Below are 20267 nucleotides of genomic sequence, written 5' to 3' on the forward strand. Positions count from 1 at the left end.
ACTTGTCTTTATGCAGTACACAGGTTGCCCTATATTGTGCTCCCGATTTTTTGGGGATGCATTTAGCGTGCTTGCATGGTCTGACTTTCCTGTAAACTGCGAAAACATTTATTTAACATCACTGGTTCTGTTTCGAACAGAAATGAGCCCGAGACCGGGACTTCATTCAGGTGGATAATACTTTATATATCATGCCGTATAGATTCCTCGCCGATACGCGTATTCAGGGCTTTCGTTCCTAAAGGTTGCTCCTCGAAAATATCGTCAGACTAAGTGACCTCAAGAATGACAAGCACGGAAAAAGGTTCAATATAGCCAGTTGACCGAACACTCTTCTTGAATAAGCATTGGATAACAAGCAATTTTAGTTCGCTGCCCTTATATTCGTTCGGGATAACTCACGTTCCCTGTGCACTTTGATATATACCTATACCTAACGAACTACTACCTCCGTTGCGAATGTGTGTTCTCTGTAACGGGCATTGGACATTTCCAGGGTGAAAGGGGGGTTTGCACCATTTATGACAAAAGAGTTCTGTGTGCAAGAATCCTGCAAAGCCATTGTTCACCCCAACAACGAAGAGCGCTATTTATATATTGCTGTGTCGCAATTTCGTGCTGCAGCTATCCCGAACTTAGACCCCTTTTGCGTTGAGAACAACGTGCCGGGATGCATACCACTCTTTCCCCCAACCACAACTGCGACCTGCGGGGCAGTACCAATTCCTGTTTCTGTTCCTAATAACGCCGAAACTGCTCAGGTAAGCGAAGTCTTCTTCGTTTTCCTTCTTACTTGCCGGTGATGTTATGGGCCGGTGGCTGGCACGTTAAGTTACAGCTCTAAAGTCGTGGTCCTCTCACCAAATGCTTTCTGTACTGCACATAAAAAGCACACATCGCAGCCTTAACTTCAACAACTGCTGTTATCCTTTGTCCCTAACCTTTTGTTCCTTAATGGATAAGCAGAGGTCCGACAAGGCAGTGGCTTGTTGGCAACCCGGCACATGCAAACGAGGATGAATGTAGAGACGGATATAATAGAAAAGGAGCAAAGGTGCAATTCGCAGCATGTTACATGTCCATCTGGTCATTTGATCGACGACAACGGAGTACGCCGACGCTCAGAGTGCAGTCTGACACTCAGCTTTTCGTAATTTGAATGTTATATAACCCCAGAGGTGGCTTAGTCGTTTGGGCATCTGCCTTACATGCGGGAGGTGCGGGGTTCAATCCCCGGTGCTGCAGGGTAAACAGTGATGATACAATGGATACAAGCCTTCCCCTGCCTGGTGCTCGGCTTCTTTAGGGTCAAATGCTTGGCAAATGGGTTTTTGACCCCACCATGAGAAAAAGAAAAACCCTGTACCATGGCGCTCTTTGGCCACAGATGCCCTTGGGGCACAAAAGTTTATCATCATTTGCCGTAATGAATGTTATATTATCACGCGGATGGCTTATCTAACCGATGAAGCTTACGGCTAACGACCCAGGCTGATCGCCTCCAAGAGAGGTCGCAATGAAAACGAATTGTCTTAAATACCGCAGTAAAGGCTACGCTAGTGGATGCTTTTGGAAGATTTAGCAGTGAAGGACTGGCTTCGCGCTATACATTTATTTTCAAAGAAGTGGATACTACTCTGCTACCTTTTGAATCTAGGGTAACATTTCCACAAATGCATCAGTGTGCTTTTCAGGGACAACGGAGTCTCGTTCACAGGCAAAAAAAAAAATCACACGTTGTTTCCAAGCCGTGCACCACTTTCGCTGCCACTTTGCACTGTTGGAAGAAAATGCCTCAACCGCAAATCACCAGGAGAGGCATATACAACTACCGTCGTTAATCTAGTCTTGCGCCTACAGGTTCAATGGCTTCTACTCTATTGCTTTCACACGGCTGGGTGCATTCGTCATTTGCGGGTTTACACGGTATGTTCGGCAAGATAGTCAATAGGGTTTCAATTTGGGAATTTTATCGCTTTATTACAATTTTCGGTCTCAAGATGGTTTTGAAAAGAAGATTGACGACGTTGTAGAGAACTCTGTGAAATATCAGGAAAATATTTCTTTTTGTCTTAGCACAAAAACAACCGGCGTTGACTGGAACAAAAAAAAAATCACTGCTATCGCGTCAGTGAAACATGAAATCCAAAGCGATTCCTGTGTCGCTACTAGGATGTGCAGTATGATTAAGTAAAGCCTGGAACCTGCATTTTTAACCTACATTTGGTTTAGCACGCGGCCCTCTCTCAGGGTAGACCCCTGCATGAAATTCGGCGCAGAGAGCGTAGGTAAAATGACACGGTCACTCGAAATGAGAAGGACCACAGTCCTTCGATGTCTTTTTGTTCACGAAACATCTGGTAACGCTTTTGGAGAGCCTCACATGCAGCTCACGGCTGACGCGTTGCGGCGCTATACCGTCTACCAAAGTGGATCGTCAGAGGAGGCCGGTGCTTTCCAGACAGCAAAGGAATCCATTCCGCTATCCTTGTGTTTATGGTTTGGGAGGTTTAACGTAACAAATCGACTAAGCCTATGATACAAGCCGTAGTGAAGGGCTCTGAAAATTTCGGCCGCCTGCGGCTCTGTAACGTGAACCGGCATCGCTTAGTACACGGGCTTCTGTCATTCGCCTTCCATGGAAATTCGACATCCGCGGCCGATATCAAACCCGCGGCTATTATATTATCGCTCAAATTGATGTTTGGTGCGATTTCGCGCGTTAAAATACTGTCTCTTGTCTGCCTTAGAACCATGCCGAACACTAATTACGTGTCGGCATGACGCTCCGTGCACACAGGCGCGACAGAGAAAGTCTCTGCGCTTCCTATCCCAAGTGCGCGAAGCTGTAGAGGAAAAACGAAACGGGTGGTAGCGCGACAAGAAACACGTGGCTTCAATTTTGCCTCGAAATATGCGCATGCTTGTGAAAAGCGATTCAAATTTACACATTTCAAAATATTGGACGCCGAACAACATACGCGAAAGCTACACATTCTAGGACTCGTGAATTTAATTTCGGCGATTGTAGATAGCAAATGCACAAGTTTAGCAACTGCAAGCGGTCATCCGGTGTAGATTCTCGAACAGTGACCTTAAATTCCTGATTCTCAACGTCAAACCGTGCGCGAGTATATATTGGGAAACTCTGGTGTGACGTGGCCTGCACAGCAATGCTGAAGTCTACCGGAAGGTACAGTGGGCGGCGTTTTAGGAAAGAAAACTCAGGCGCTTTTTAATGCAAACGGTCACCGAAGATCCTACTGGTTGAAATATTTAAAATGAATTATTAGCAACTTCAGAGTGAGCTGATAGAATTAGTGGGAAGCACCGGTCGTGGGCGACATGCCCGACCACTGACACTACTACCTATGAAGATGGCAAGAGAATATTTAACATAAGTAGAGCTCAGCTGGCATTGTATGACATGTAAACGAGCAGTATCTGCTTGTACACCCATGTTGTATGACATCTAAACGAGCAGTGTATGTTTGTACGCCCATATGTAACAACAGTAGCGGTTGGGAGCCATCAATGCCATTGGCCCATTATTGGGAGGACATATTGCATAGTCTGTAAATGCTAAATTGTATACTATTTTTCCGGATTGCTCGTTTAGGTAGTACACAAGCTATTTATGAAAAGGAGCCCGAAAGAAATGGCAACCATATATTGAAATCAACATCGCGCGAACGAGAGCACGCGTGCTGGGGCTGTAGGCGGGTTGAACTGAAGACGGCGACGGCTATTGATTGGTGCGGACAGCGAGGCATCGTGCCGGCCGACTGCCGCAAGACCACACCGCTCTGCACCGACCACCGGCGGGCCTCTGATTTCGTCCAAGTGTGACAGGCGTAAAAACAACGCAAAAAATCCGTTCGCCGACGACTGACCCACAGAGATTGACCTAGTGTGGCCGTGCAGCTGGCGTCGTAACTATACGGAGTACGAATGGCAGGTGATGAATATCGACTATAATGAAGTTTTCGCTTCAGACTACATTTTTTGCAGTAGGAAACGAGCGAGTGAAGGCTGTTGACATGTAAATGGAATTGCGGCTCGTCTAATAGATGCCTTATGTGGTATTTCACGTTGTAAATATTTACGGCATTTCATAATTATATTCATCAAGAGAATTAAAAGTGCGTGAACAAGCCATCTCTTGCGCTCACTCAAAAAAAAATGATTATCTCAGCGCCAAAGTGACTAGTGCTGGTTGTACTTCTTTCCTTCTTTCCTTTTTGTTTACGTACTCAATCAGCATTGCAATGCCACAGTTGATTGTGCTTAGAGTCTGTTATTTATTGCGCCACTATAGCAATAAAATCATCAGTCGTGAATCAGCACCTGTGTCTGTCCGCTCCTTTAGTCCTGTCTACTTTGTGCTGTACCTTTTCCTGCGAGCTAAAGAGACGGTGGCATAAAATTTTGAACGGCTATATGCACATACTGCCAGAAATATAACGGAAACCGGACTGTTTGGACGCGGCTTGATGCATAAAGGTGCTGAATATTGATACGTGCCATTGTAGCCATTGTAGTAGAAGCAGAAGTAGCGCCTGCCTTCGTAGAGGAAGAAGTTGGTTCTCTCTCGCTCGCGTGATCAGCCACCACTTAGGCAAAGAGCAGTTGGGTATTTTCATATATTCTATTACCAGATATTCTCTTCCGATATTTTGTTTTTTCCTTTTCTTTTTAATTACTCTGAAATTTCACCCAAGGCACAATCAGTAGCTTGGCTCTAGTTTACCCTCTTTGGGTTCTCCCCACTGAACCCTAGCCAATTCCCCGTCGTGGGTATGTGCCATGTCGCAAAGGAAACAACAACTTAGGGACCACCGCATACCGTCTTGACCAGGAACTTCTATCGTTAGTGGGAACAGATGCAGACCGGACTTGAACAGGAAGAAAACATCGTAGAGGAAGAAATTGGTTCTCTATCGCTCGCGCTCTCAGACCACGGAAACCGGCTTCCACGGTTTGGCCCTTCAAAACGTTACCCGCAATATTTTTCAAGTTATCATTCTCTCGGACTGTCTCTCAGTCTTGGCAGCGCTAGAAAGTTCGGCAACTAGTTTCTTGTACCGATGCTAATGTATATTGTGCGACGTCATGTCCAAGAGGTGCGTTTTCAGTGGATCGCAGGGCACTGTGGCATTGCTTCAAATTCGATGGTCGATTTCATAGCAAAATCAGCCATCAATGGGCCTGTTGCCCATGTCGTTCCGAACCTCACCCTGCGGACAACGTCCCGTTATGAATGTTACCAAATACACCATTGCCTGAGCCATCAGCCCATTTTTGGTACAGCGGATTTCGAACATATAAAATTCCCATGGAGCATACGTTCTCGCGCATTAAGACAATGTGAGGTTTCCATGACGCTGTTGCGCTGCAGGATTCTTCACCTTAATCTAAATTTATGCCGTTCTGGGTTCACGCCGTCGAATCTATGTGCGTCATGCGGGGACGTTGAAACGATAGATAATTTCATCCTCTACTGCCGGTGGTTTGCACGGCAGAGAATTCAGTTTCTGCAAAATCCTCTCGCTCAATTAGGGCTGTCGTTAACTCTTCCCGTCCTCCTCTCCTTCAATGCAACCATCAAAGAGCATGCCATTAGGCAGGTGTGTCAGCTTCTTCACAAGTATATTATTGAAACCAGGAGTCTTTTGTGTTACCTTCTCGATGCCTTTACTTTCCTCTCAAAATTATTTTCTTTGTTATTTTTCTTTAAAATTTAGTTATTCAACCCACACCGCTTTGTTTCCTCGATTTTCATTCTGATTTCTCGAGATCTCTCAAACATCATGATTTTCTTTTGTCTCTCAGATTTCACTAAATGTATGAGCCGCTTGAGGTAAACCTGGATGAGTTTTTTCCTGGTTGGATCTGCACCAAACATTGGCCAATCTCCTACCGTGGATATGCGCCATCGTTTTGGAGGCAACAACAACAACGACTACCGCAGTTTTCCGGCTCTGCTCTGGAGGTTCTACGCGTTGCATTTTACAGTTTAGTGAAGCAGTACTGGGTACTCTTCCCGACCTGCGCACTCCGTTCAGCGTTACTGCGGACCTCACACATGTTCACCAACGACTCAGCCGCCGTATCCGCGGAGAGTCGCCTGAGTTTGGGCCCCTTCCCTCGCTCACAAGAACGACGCAGCCTCGGCTGCCGAGTCCAACTAACAAGGCCACAAACACCTCCCCTCCCCCCGGCGCCTATCCAGCCTAGCCCGTCGACTCCAGCTGCCATGGCCACTGACACTCGGCCTCTGGCGCCGAACCATTGCCACCCGCGGCGAACACCGCCATCTTTTTATGGCGACATGTTCGAAGACGCTGGGGATTGGATGAAGACCTTTGAGCGGGTCGGCCGCTACAACGGCTGGAGCGACGAACGCAAGCTTAATAATGCATATTTTTCTCTGGAAGAGTCTGCCCGGATGTCGTTTGAAAACCAGGAGACTATCCTTCTCACATGGGAGACGTTTTGCCGGAATCTCCAGGCCACATTCTCATATACCGAGCGCCGGGAGAAGGATGAAGCTGCGCTGCACTCCCGAAATGAGCGCACAAATGAAAGTGTGCGCATATGTATCTCGAAGACATGGGCCGCCTTTTCAAGCACGCTGACACAAACATGACGGAGGTGAAGAAGCTTCGTCATCTCATGCCTGAGATTAAGCAGGAGCTGTTCGCGGGCCTCTTGCGCAGCCCGCCCCGTACTGTAGCGGAATTTCTTACGGAGGCGACGACCATAGAGACGAGGCTCCAACAGCGGGCCCGCCAATACAATCGGGAGATCAACAGCATGGTGCCCGAAGCCTTTTCGTCGTCTCGGCGGCAGTGAGACCCCTTGCGCGAACTGATTCGCTCAGTTGTCCGAGAGGAGCTCCAACGGATCCGTCTGGGCCAGGTTTCCCCTGCGCCGCTGGCAGCGCTGACAGAAGTCGTCAGGGACGAAGTGCGGCAGGTTGCGCAGACGCCTCCTGTTCCCGAAGCGCCGTCCCGGTTCGATGACAGACACACGTGCGCATCCGTTGTACGTCGCACGGCTGAATACGGTCGGTCCCATTACCCCGACGCCTGCCGTGAGCAACACCGGCACAAGTCCAGCAACCGCACCTGGCTACGGCATTACCCCGACGTATCCAGTTAGTCGCATCGCCCCATATTATGGAATCGCATCTGCTACAGCTGGGCCACGCGCTCAGAAGTCGGATTTGTGGCGTACACAGGACCGTAGGCCTCTCTGCTACCAGTGTGGACAGCCCGTTCACCTCTACCGAGCTTTCGTCCCGACGCACCTTGTCCTCAGAACGGCGAACGACCGCATAAGATTGCGGAGCATCTTTGGACGAGTCAGAACCCTGTCCACACTTGAAGGTGCGAGTCCCGTTCGCCTTCGCCTTGCTATCGCGCATCCAGCCCCAGCCGGCAGAGTAGCTCTGCTGGCCGTCGCTCGCCGAGTCCGCGTCAGGAAACCTAACACCAGCGACCTCTGGTGGCAAGACCGCTGCCGTCGGGATGTGTCAAGATCCTCTATTGAGAAACGCTCGAATCGACGATCTCTGGACAGAGCGGCAGCGACAGTATGCGGTACGCTGCTTTCGATTTGCATGTGCCGATTGATGGCACTGAGAATACCGCGCTCATCGATACCTGTGCTGATTATTCTTTTATGAGCCGTTCCTTTGCTGGAGAACTTAAAAAGGTTCGGACACTGTGGGCGGGGACCCACATTCGCACCGCTAGTGGGCACTTAATTTCCTCTGTGGGCAAGCGCATGGCTAGAGTTGGAATTCATGGGTTCAGGTACGTTGGTCAATTTGCCGCGCTCCCCGAGTGTTCCAGAGACTTGATTCTGGGGATCGACTTCCCGCAGGCGAACGGCGCTGTGATTGACTTTCAGGACGCACGTGTCACGTTCTCGACCAATGAGACCATGGCCCACTCTGACTGCCGAGATCCCAGCGGCAATGCTTTGCGCATGGTCGAGAATGACATCACGATGCCGCCGCGGTGCAGTGTTCTGGTGCTCGTGCGGAATGACCTATTTCACGACTACGAGGGCCTGGCTGACGGCCATACACCACTGCTGCTTGAGCGATGACTTGCCGTTGCAAGAGGCCTCGTCGAACTACGTGATGGCCGTACCCACGTACACCTGACCAACTTTGCAAACGAATATCAGCACCGCGGGAAAAGCATGGCTATTGCCTTCCTCCACGACGTTGATGAGGTCCCAGGTTTGTGCACCGTGGGAGGACCCAATTCAGACATTTCTGGCCCACACCACGTTCTTCACTCAATCAAAATAAATCCGGCCCTGCCATCGGTTCAGAATGGTCTGTCGGACCTCTTGGAAGACTTTGCGTACTGTTTCGCTACGTGCTCGAAGGTTGGACGAACTCCACTCGCCAAGCACCGTATCATCACTGATGAGACTACACGACCAGTCTGCCAGCGCCCATACCGTGTTTCCCCGACGGATCTAGAAGGCATTCAGAATAAGGTTGCCGGGATACTTCCAGACAATGTCATTCAGCCGTCCTCCAGCAAATGGGCATCGCCTGTGGTTCTTTTCAAAAAAAGAACAATCCTCTGTGTTTCTGTGTTGACTAATAGACCAAGAAGGACGTTTACCCGCTGGCCAGGACAGGTGACGCGCTCGACGTATTACGGGACGCCTAATACTTCTCATCATTAGATCTTAAAGGCGGGTATGTCAAAGGGAAGTGGACGAGAGACAGGAAGAAGACTCCTTTCGTGACGCTCGATGGCCTCGATGAGTTTAAGGTGCTCCCATTTGGTCTCTGCTCAGCGCCGGCCACTTTTTAACGCATGATGGACACAGTTCTCTCCGGCTTGAAGTGGTAGTCCTGCATGGTGTACCCGGACGAAGTCGATATATTTCCGACCACCTTTGACCAAAACATGGAGTGGTTGCGCATCGTGCTACAAGCGCTCGAATCTGCGAAACTCACCATCTAAGCCGAGAAATTCAATTTTACTTTTGACGAACTGCGCTTTCTTGGTCATGTTGTCAGTGCGCAATGTGTTCGCCCGGGCCCTGACAAGACAAGACAAGGTTTTCCACGCCCAACTGACAAGAAGTTCGTTCGCCGGTTTTTGGGCCTGTGCTCCTATAATAGGCGCTTTGTTCAGGATTTCTCGAGAATCGCTTAATCGTTAAACTCACTGAATCGCGACGACGCGCCCCTCCTGTGGGGAAGCGACCAAAAGGCTGCATTTGTCGAGCTTCTCAGCCCTGTACAAAGTCCGATACTCGGCCATTTCGATGAACACGCTGCCACAGACATCCACACTGATGCCAGCAATGTTGGCCTTGGTGAGGTATTGATCCAGTGGGAAGACGGTGCAGATCGAGTCATAACTCTTGCTCGTCGAACACTTACGCGCTCCGAGACCAATTATTCTACGATGGAGAAAGAATGTCTGGCAGTGATATGGGCCATCAGCAAGTTTCGACCGTACCTCTACGGGCGACCCTTCCGTGTGGTAAGCGACCACCACTCCTTATGCTGGCTGGCGAACCTCAAAGACCCCTCAGGACGCTTGGCTAGATTGAGCTGACGCTTGCAAGAATACGATTTAACAGTCGTCTACAAATGGGGCCGTAAGCATCAGGATGCGGGCTGTTTAACGCGCGCCTATCACAATAGGTAGAGCCGAAACCGCCGACGATTTTCCTTTTCTGGGCGCTGTTAGTACCACCCAAATGGAGCAGCTTCAGCGGGTGGACTCAGAGTTCGCGCCGCTCATCGATTACCTGGAAGGCTTTGACGCTCGCATTCCGCGTCGCGGGCTCCACATCTTCACTTTACGAACTGGTGTTCTCTACAAGCAGAACTTTGCCAACAAAGAAGCATTCCTACTTGTCGAACGGTAACAGTTGCGGCCAGAGATTTTGAGTGCCTGTCAGGATGCACCAACCGCCAGCCACCTTGGAGTGAGGAGCACACTCCCACGGATTTAACAAAAGTATTATTGTCTCAGGCTACCCCCATCGGTGCGGGCTTACGTAAAAACATGCCGTGACTGCCCACGTCGGAAGACTCCTCTATTGAAATCAGGCGGATTTCTTCACCCCATCGATCCACCGAAGACCCCTTTTCACCAAGTCGGCATGGACCTCCTTGGTCCTTTTCCGAAGTCTTTGTCTGGAAAGCGTTGGATCATCGTTGCGGCTTACTAACTGACACGTTACGCTTAGACGACGTCCTCTGTCAAAGGCGCTGCTGCTGGAGTGGCGCAGTTCTTCGTCCACAACATTCTCTTGCATCATGAAGCCACCGCCGTTGTTGTTACTGACCGCACGACAGTTTTCACAGCCCCCTTAACCAGTCCGTGATGATTCTGACGCACACCAACCATCGACGTGCTACGGGCTATCACCCGCAGATCTATGTCTGGTGACGTTAAGCACAGAACTTGAGACACCATTCTGCCGTAACGTAACGTTTGCGTACAACAACGCCCTGCAGAAGACAACTCGACTGACCCCCTTTCAGCTTGTCTTTGGTCGGCAGGTGACCACTCCGTTGGAATATATGTTGCCAGTTGACCTCTACTGCGGTACTGACGCTGACCTCTACTATGACACCTTGGTACAGCGTAATGAGAAAGCGCGGCAAGTGGCCCGCCTGCGAATTAACCGTCAACAGGAGACTGACCCCGCTAGGTACAACCTCGGATGCCGCTTCGTCAGTTACGCGCCCGGCGACCTCGTGTGGGTTTGGATGCCTGCTCGTCGCCGCGGACTTTCTGAAAAGTTGCTGCGCTGATACTTCGGCCCTTACGAAGTAGTGCGCCGCATCAGTGATGTGACGTACGCAGTTGCTCCCGCCCCAGCGGCTTGCTCATCGCGCCAGTCTCACCGTACTAAAGTCGTGCACATTGTTCGCATGAAGCCTTACCACATCAGGCTACCTGACCGAACGGCGGTTCACTGCAGCTGTGTCCTACCCTTTTGCTGACTCTTTCCGCCTAGCCGCATCGTGTCGATGCTGAAGAAGAGGGGGCTAGTGATACGTGCCATTGTAGCAATTGTAGTAGAAGCAGAAGTAGCGCCAGCATTCGTAGAGGAAGAAGTTGGTTCTCTCTCGCTCGCTCGCTTGGACCACTTAGGGACCACCGCAGCTTTCCGTCTGCTCCGGAGGTTCCGCGCGTTGCACGTTACAATGTTATCTAAGGAGAAAGCTGGCATCATTCGTGTGCAAGGTTTTGAAAGTTTTTTTCATCCATATGCGAAAACAAGACTTTTTATTCGGCTTGAATTGTATTGATCGAAAACGTGGATTCAGCCTCAGAAACGCCAGGTGTGTAGCGATGTTCTTCTGTGGTTCTAGGCGTGCCTTTCTCAATACGGAGCCCACGTGGAACGAGCCCGTTCATTAAGTGGCCACAGGGGCAAATCCTGAAGGTCTCTAAGTCCGTCGCCCTCTTTGAAACATTGTCCGTAATGCAGAAGAAAAGAGCGTAGAAATTTTTTATCTAAGGCCATTCAGCGTCAATGGTATTCAGCGCACACAGAACATTGAACTAACCACGAACCCGCGTCCGTCGCGGCGAACATTGAAACAACAATTCGGTATACTTCAAGGATTCGCTCCTCAACCTGGTTGCAGTACTTGGACCCTGACATACACAGATTTACAGATAATTAGATGCAAAGCAATATTAAAGTAGTTTGAAAACACTATACTTATACCTCCGATATGAAAATTGTATATATGCCTGTAACTAGGCGAAAGCTTTGTGTTAATGGTTCGCACTGCATCTACCGCCCCGTCGCCATAAGTTTACTGTTAGGTAAATTAAAGGTTAATCTCTCCGGGGACTAGTAAAGAGGATCTCCATCTCACTTTCCTCAAGAACTACATACGGTCGACCACCGCATAATGTGTTCATTATGCAATGATATTAGTGTTAATTTCAATATCGGGGTTCTTAGAAGTGACGCCGTGATCTAATAATTCTTGCGGCCCAGGTCGCCACATGGCATGAATAAGAAACACGTAATAAGGTGTCTTCATGCTTTCTGATTCCTCTCATTCACTTCCAGTGCTTCAACTTCGGTCCGCTTGTGTGCACTGCACCCACTAAAGTGACGGTAAGCACAGAAATTCAAACCCATAATCAGCTTTGCACAATTCTGCCTCCATTAAAGCATCAAGTAGCAGTTTGCAATTTATAGCTAGATGAAGGAAAAAAAAACTGACGGGGGTATAGGTTGCAGAAACCATACGCAAAACTAAATTAAAAGATACGGATTTTCGCATGTTGTCCATTTAATATGTGAAACAATGTTTTCCCAAACTTGAGGAGCAAGATATTCACAGGGCAAAATGCCTCAACGAAGATGGCTTCCACGCTTTTGCGCGCGCGAGTCGATGGTGGCGTGCTATGCAGCATTGGCGCCAACAAGCTTATATTTCCGTTATGGTCTTCTCAGGAAGTATTCCAGTAAGGTATTCCAGTATGTGCGGCAACGTAGCCGCAATGGAAGTAAGTGCAATGACCAGAGTGTTAGGGCCCTGGTTAGACATTGCTTTTTGTGCCCGTAGTTTTCTGGTAGAACTTAATTTTTGAACGAATTCTCGTAGCTCATCAATAGAAGATCAAGCGCTGCAACACTCTACATTTCGTTCTGAGGAGGCCTTTATAATTAAATCATAATTGGACAGTGTTGCACAACTGAAGCTCGACGGTATTACTACAGTACCGTGTTAAATGGCAAAGACGCTGCCTGTATTGAAAGCGCAATTGTTGCAAACTAAAACAACTCATAAGCACCAATACTATCGACAATATCGTGTATATTAGCCGCCAATTTACGGGGTCATCAAGGCAGTTTCTTGGCGCGGATTCCTCGTTGTTGTATACTGCGCCTTTTACTTCAAAACGATGATCACGTTGTCTTGCTAGGTCATGGCACCAAATCGAGAATACTCCGAGCATTAAATGCTTTTACTGCCAAAACAGATAAGGCTAGCAAGATATAGGAACAGAATCTAAGTTTCCGAAAACGAAGTGTTGCCTAACGTGATTTACGCTATCATATGGTTTCAAATGAACTTATTAAGCGCTGAAGCTTTTTGTTCGACGTACTATTGCACTGTGGAATTAAAAAGCGTGAGATGCGCCCTCCATCCAAGCCAGTTTGGCACGAACTGGCACGCTTGTCATTAGCTCTTCTTATGAGTGGCAGTTTCAGGGCTAAAACGTGCCACAAATTGCTTTATCACCCTATGTGGTATTTTAGTATCCTCATGAAACGAGGAATAGATGCCAATCTATCTTTTCTTTTACTGGCAAAATATCCAGGTTTTCAGGCGGTCCACTAAGCGGCGTAAGATATCTTTTGTCTAAGCTTCGTTTGCAGCCGCGTTTGCAGGAATGCGACGAGAGACTGTTGAATTAATTTTCCGGCCTATCGAACTCATAAAGATGGGGCAAAAAAATCATGAGAGCGTGTCGGAGCAAATACAGGACAGATAGTGGACTTCTTGAGTATAGGAAAACTGAGTACATGAAAATAATAGGACTACGGAATGCGTTCCCGTGACGCGGCGGACGGGACGGCGCTATACAGAACTGCAAGGTTGTGCTAGTTGGGAAACTGCGGTTTAAAACGATTTTAGCCCCAGTGCCGCTCAGCGGGCCTTTGCAGGTGGTAGCGGTATCTGGGTGCGCCCATACCGAGTGGCCACCAATTCGTACCCAGGTGTTCTGGACAAAAGCATTTTTGAGCGGGAAACCGTCTATGAACTCAATTTTTTCATATAAGATTTCGCAATAGCAATCATTATATCCGCAGATGACTCCACGGCAGTCTTTTTTTTTCTATTGACATTTTTGTTGTCGTCAAAAGCATTCCACATTGATTTTCTGTTGCAGTCTTAACTGTTCGATTCGATCACTGGAAACACTTTAAAACAAAGATTTTGCTACATATCATAATAAGGATTCATTACCACTAGTATTTCTATACCAGTGTCTTACAATTTTCTAATGTTCAAAATTTTCACCCAGGAAGACTGAACTTGGTTACCTAAAAGGTAACAATAAATAAGAATTGGCACCAATTGTTACTATAATCAATATTCTCTAAGCGTGTACCTTGACCACTGATTACATTATAGGCCGCGGCTTTGGCAGCAACCCGTATATACTAAACTTTTTGGCCTATTCCTATCGCCCTTTTTTTATACAAGCGCCCTGCGACAAGCGCCTCATCTATCTCTTAATATCGAAATCTCCGATAGGTGCACGCACGTTATAAGGAGCCGCGCCTGGCGGTCTGACGCTCTGGCCTTAGACACCTCTGCGGTTGTGCACAAAATGACTGTACATGATCCATCCCAAGCGTGCACTGCGCTTACCAACAGCACTCTGCCAGACTCGATGCTTTGCACATAAACGGGGAGACAGATCTCAAACATGTGCGCTTGGAAATACGATGTTTTGAAGTCGCAGTCATGTAAGTGCAGCTTGTGCGAACTGTGTTTATGCGACTGAAGGATGGCCCGAGCTCTATAAGAAGGGGATTTTGGAGTGAAAAATTGGACTCACTTTGAAATTGAAATGGCAAAGCTCACTTGTTATCCTGTCACAGACTTCTACACAGGAATAAGAAAAATACAGGTACTCGACTTTTTTTCCTTCCGGACGTCTACTGTGTTTTATAAAATTGTGGTATTTTTAAACTTTCTATTTTCTCTCTTTTCCAGGACGCACTCGCTAATACGTTGATGAAGACTATATCGGTAAGGCTTTGGCAGTGATAAACATCTAAAGCTATTACTTTAAACGTTTATAATTAGGTTGTTACCGCAAGGAATAAACTGTGTTCTTCCCGCAAGGCTTCGCATCCCAAATATTATTTAGCTGTAATGACCGGAAGAAACATGAAAGTGGAAGAGCGCCCAACTTTTTCTTCGGCCAATTCCGGGATTTTTTGAAAACTTTCAGCTTCTACCCTCATGATGTTTATTATCTTTACCTTTATCCAGCACAACAATCTGTTTGTGACAATAGCGAGTGGAATCTGTTAACATCAGATAAAACAGCGCGCCGAATCCATGTCCGGAGAACGAGACGACCTTGAAGGTGACCGCGTTCTGATGCTACAAGCATTACTGCAAAAACACTCGCATGCCTGTTGCGTGGTTAAATTCGCGACAGAATACGACATTCCTTACCAAAAAATGGCTGACATGCCCTGATCACACCTCAGCTTTTATTTTCCTCTGGCTGGAAGCGGCGGAAATTGTGACGTCAAAAATGCAATTTTTTTCTTAAAAAACCGCTCCGTAAAGTCAGAAAAAAAACGGCAAGTTTGAAACTCAAAGACTCGAAGAACGAGATGGCGCGTCGCTAGAAAACTTGGAGGAAGTAGTCAGGATAGCCAGTAAAAGTACAGTATAAATTTGATTACAATATCAATACGTCGGAAAACACCACAAGCTGCCCTTTTACTGACACGCAGGAACCTTGCTAATCTGACGTCCCGAAATTGGTTTCCATTGAAAAATGGAGAAGGTAAAGAAGGCAGTGTGTGATTGAAATAAATTCTGTGCACCGTAATAAACGTTTGAGTGCACTGCTACTACACACGTGCTATGCTTATTGCATGCAGTCGTAGTGTACTGCAGATGTACGTAGTTCGAGAGCACTGCTACCACCTGAGGGGACCGACAGCGGCTGTGGTATGCGGAAAATGTGTGACAAAGCAATTTAACTTTATGAAAAGGAATTGGTAATACGGAACAGCCAGGAAAATAAATTATCTTGGGCCGTTATCTTAATGTGGAGCCAATATCTCCAGCGTCAGCGATATGAATAATGAATTCGTGTCCTATCAAATAAGACAAGAAAAATTTTCCTGCGGATCAGTTGCCAGTTTTATGGCTAATGTTTCCTGCTAACATAACCAATGGGTCATTTCCCTTTGCAACGTGGTGCTACCGTTTCTGCTAACGAGGATCTGACGAACGCGTCTCCGACCGGATGGTCGTGGAAACGAAGAAAATGGGCCATGTGATGTTTCTTGCCAAAGACTTCGCCAAATGCGGACTGCAATCACTGTATCTCGCGAAGATCTGGCTGTGGTAACTGAGGCACTAAACCGGCATAAGTTTAGCGTGTTTTGTTTTTCAGCGGTTTGTATAGCAATACCGCCTCTTTTCAGTGCCTGCTGAAAGCCTTCATTGACACGAATCCTCGAGTCCTCGAGAAGATTCTCGGCTGCATCATCTATAATCTTCTGGCTGGCATTGCTGCGAGCATTCCCCTGCCATTAAATGTTCCTGTACAAGCCCTGGCCGGTGCAGTCAAAGTAAAGTTCCGCTGTAAGTCGCAGGCCCACGCATATATAGCACTTGGCCTCGGGGCCTTTGCTGAACTCTGTGCGTGCCTCTGAGAATTTTTGGGTTTAATATGCTTTCACTATCGCATTTATCCTTATCCGGAGACCTAGATATGAGCTTCGTTTCCTCTCAGAAAGTGCTGGAAATCGCTCACAAGATTCCAGAACGCGTGTTGAGGCAAGACACAAGTCAGAAAGCAATCTTCACCTTGGCATCAAAATTTTAACCCCGCTCTGCACGCACAGATTTGGAGGCACAAAATCGAGCGGAGCCATTTTAACAGAGAGATTTAAAGAAAATATTTTCGTTTCCCACTAAACACTGCCGAATATTCGTTCATTGCTTTACCAAACAACAAAACCAAGACAGCAGTTGATTCTCATGGAAATCCCATATCTGAACAAATCACCTAAATTTAATTGCACAAATTAGACTTTTGAGACCTCTGCCGATGGAGAATGAACGTCGGCACATGTACATCTACTGTACGAGCGATTGCTTGCGGCCTTTTTTGGAACGACATAATTAAGATGCAGCACCATCGGGAATTCTAATGTTATGTGAAAGAAATAATCATGGCGTCACTACACAGATTCGGCTAAAAGAAGTCTACTGCCGTTGCGAAGCCATAGACGGAAAGTTAGTTTTCAGTCAACTGCGGAATTTGGCTTGCCTAATTTATACCGTGTGATTTAATTAAGATTCCCAGCATTCTAAATTAGTCTTCACATGTTATAAGAGCGAACTTTTTGGGGTAGTGTTGTCAGTGCTCCGGCGCATCAGAATAAAGATAAAACACGCTAATTGGCTCCTTAAGCAACATTGAATAGCTTACTTTCAGCGAGCAGCTATAATGCGCCCATTCTTTCCTTCAGCGTAGTAGCCGTTGTCGGCGTAACCGATCGTCCAATTTGCAGAGCGAAACGCCACGTTCCACGGCGTAAGCAAACGAATGAACTACTGGAAAGTAGCTGCCACAGGAGCAGCTGCGCTCAAATTTCGCTATTACCATTTATCGTAATCCACTGTCAATTTTGACTATTGCTGTTAGTATTCTTTTTACTTATAGAGGTGTAACCTGTTAGTATTATCCAAATCATTTTCCATAATTGCGGCAACCCTGGGGTCCACGGCTATGTGGCTCAACTATTTTTGACTGTTTCGACGAGTTACGCGCACCGCAGGGGTCGCATTGCCTGCAAGCTTTTCGAAAGCACAAGTATTTTTTCGCGATGGAGGTCAAATTGGTTGGGCCATCACGCCGAGGCTAAATGAGTTTTCAGCATCTTAGAAGCTTATATGGATATTGCTTTCGCTGGGCCTGTCAATAAATAAGCACACTAAGGGTAATAGTTAACTGTGTTGAGATTACTAAACAACTAGTGAGCATGTCTTTGCTCTATTATCAAGCCCAATACAAATGGCATTGCCGTGCTCTCAAGAAGCGCTCTTCTGACTGAACAAGACGGGCTGTAAAAGCTGTAGAACATCTTAGGTAAAAAACTGAGTAGAACAGATGTTGTTAACAGTTATATAGTAGCTGGTAATTGCATTCTTTACTAAGAGAAACTGGCAAGAGTCCAACAGTATTTCCCGCAAGCGAACTGCTTCGTGGTTGAACATTGGAAGACGGTGCATGTTCAACACGCACGTACAGTGCTCACTGCCCTGCGGATATTACAAGCTGTCGCTAAAGTGGCTGGCTGTTTTCGCACTGCTTCAGGTTTGTGGTAATGAGGCGAAAACATTAAATGGCTCTTCTGGGTGATAACCCGTCGTCGGCCAAGACGGGGCGGCTTTGCAAAGCTGGCAATTGATCGAAACGGTATGAAGTCACCAGAGGCGGAAAAATACAAAATGTTAACGCGTAGTAGTCAGTACTGGAACTTGCAACTGTCCAAACATGAACTGAATAAATTAGAAATAGAATATACTCGGAATAAAAGCATATATTATTTGACATGGGATGCAGATTTAACTGCACCAGAATAAGAATGAAATTGCCACAGAATTAGAAGAGTATTGGAACGAACTGGAATAGAATTCCAGTGCCTTCGTAGCATTCGCACGTAAGTTCTTCCGTACTGACTGCAATTTTTATTTATCCGATCAGCTACCCGATGTCAGTATCTTTAGGCAGGATTTAGCTTCCTTAGCATACCAAACTTCAGAGTTTGAAAAATCAATATTGTCAAGGCCACAGAAAAAAGGAAACGCAATTGCTTTGCTAGACACAGCCTTCCCGATTTCAGTCGTATCCAAAATTTGCATGGAAGCATTTGTTTATCTGCATACTCGCGTGTTGACGTTATCTTAGCTCACAAATGTGCAAGCTATCCTGTCTTTCTAGTGTTATGCTACTTTTAAGAAAAAATTTGGTAAGGAAAGTTTGACCCAGAATTATATAGCCGTCTTCATTAGAGTGGAAAATATTTTAATCCAAACTGGCTGCTTGCGTTTTATTGGAAGCTTTTAACGACAACTAAAAAGTACTCAACAAAACAACTGATATGCGTCTGTGGTTGTAGACACTGTGAGTTTAATTACTTTACTAAATTTAAATAAGGCGAAATGTCTTGTGCTGGTCTAAACCACACATTCTGTTAAATTTGGCACTCTATGCCACGCACAGTAGCTATAAAAATATTTATTTTTTCGGTCGTATTTGCGTTATTTTCAGATTAATACATTAACCATTAAGGAGCGGTAAACTTTGGTTTTATTGGTAAGAAAGAGTTCCACTATCAAAATAATGTACTCATGACCTGGTGGCGGAAGCCTTTTAGGAGGATAATTAAAAAGACCGGGCGCCAGGATGCCATTGTTCTGCAAATGTATATTTGTCAATCCCTTAAAACTGCAGCTTTCCACACGTTTCAAAGGACTGCGCCCAGATATATTAGAGTAAACTGCAGAATAGAAGTGCAATAAGGCGGGTGAAGTATAAGCCCCGTCTGTCTTTGATCTTTCATGGCAACTGTGAAATAAAACTGCATCTTAGCACCTTTAAAAATGCTCGTATGTTGTTGCCTCTGAAGCGATATGAATCGCACAAAACGTTTTCTTCTTACAGGTCCCTAAGGAAACTCGCCACTGTCCGGATCCGGGACATTGCGAAAAACCTTGTAGTCACATTTACTTATGCACCAGTTTTTATCCTGGCACAAGAAACAGAAAAAGAAAGGGAAAGAAAAGAACGCTCATCACAAGATACTATAGAGAACATATTCCCACGACGTAAAGTGCAACCTATGTTACCAAAAATACAACAGTTGTGTGAGAAAACAACGTTTTCAGTGTCTGTTCCCTACAAGAACATTTTGTTTTCAGTTTCTCAGTATTGCATACCAGACCGGCCATTTCCGCTGATGAATGGAATGAAGTTATGAGAAAGGAAGGTGGTTATTACAATCCTATGCCCGTTAGGAAGAATTTGTGCAATTAAATTTTACATGCTTACAGTTTCTGAACGTGTACGAGGTATAATAATAACAAGCTTTTGCAATAAGAACACAGACCACTACTAATACAGCACACACAGCACACCACAGCACAGCACCGTAATAAGAGCACAGCACAATAATAAGCACAGCGTCACGAACAACCAGCCGAACCGTCCAGGCACAGAACAGAGACCGCGTTCAGTCCAGAGCACGCACGAGCGACCGAGCGTTCGGCGCTCGAGCTTCGGAGTGTTCGGCGCCCGAGCTTCGCAATGTTCGGCACTTCTCGTCGTCTTCTTCGTTGAGCGCCAGCGTCTAAAGCTTCTAAAGCCCGTGTCGAGTCTTACAATTCCCCCCGGGCGAAAGGGCGCCATCCTGGCGGCCTAGGGCGATGTGACGACGGCGGTGTTGTAGTAAGATTTGAG

General features: G+C 46.7%; 1 protein-coding gene across 3 annotated transcripts in view; it reads left to right on the forward strand.

Annotated features, from left to right (window-relative positions):
• Positions 1 to 20033, forward strand: part of LOC144101692 (uncharacterized) — a 228278-nt gene extending 208245 nt beyond the window's left edge. The window contains exons 5-9 of one of the 3 annotated variants that reach the window (XM_077634827.1): positions 625 to 761; positions 12094 to 12141; positions 14762 to 14797; positions 16222 to 16381; positions 19473 to 19828. In XM_077634827.1, coding sequence (XP_077490953.1) covers positions 625 to 761; positions 12094 to 12141; positions 14762 to 14797; positions 16222 to 16381; positions 19473 to 19480 — 389 coding nt within the window. In that variant the 3' untranslated portion in view covers positions 19481 to 19828. Of the gene's footprint in view, positions 1 to 624; positions 762 to 12093; positions 12142 to 14761; positions 14798 to 16221; positions 16382 to 19472 lie in introns of all 3 variants that reach the window. The other 2 variants (XM_077634826.1, XM_077634825.1) reach the window with 2 other exon arrangements.
• Positions 20034 to 20267: the final 234 nt, after the last annotated feature.

Source organism: Amblyomma americanum, chromosome 8, assembly GCF_052857255.1.
Source record: "Amblyomma americanum isolate KBUSLIRL-KWMA chromosome 8, ASM5285725v1, whole genome shotgun sequence".
NCBI lineage: Eukaryota > Metazoa > Arthropoda > Arachnida > Ixodida > Ixodidae > Amblyomma > Amblyomma americanum.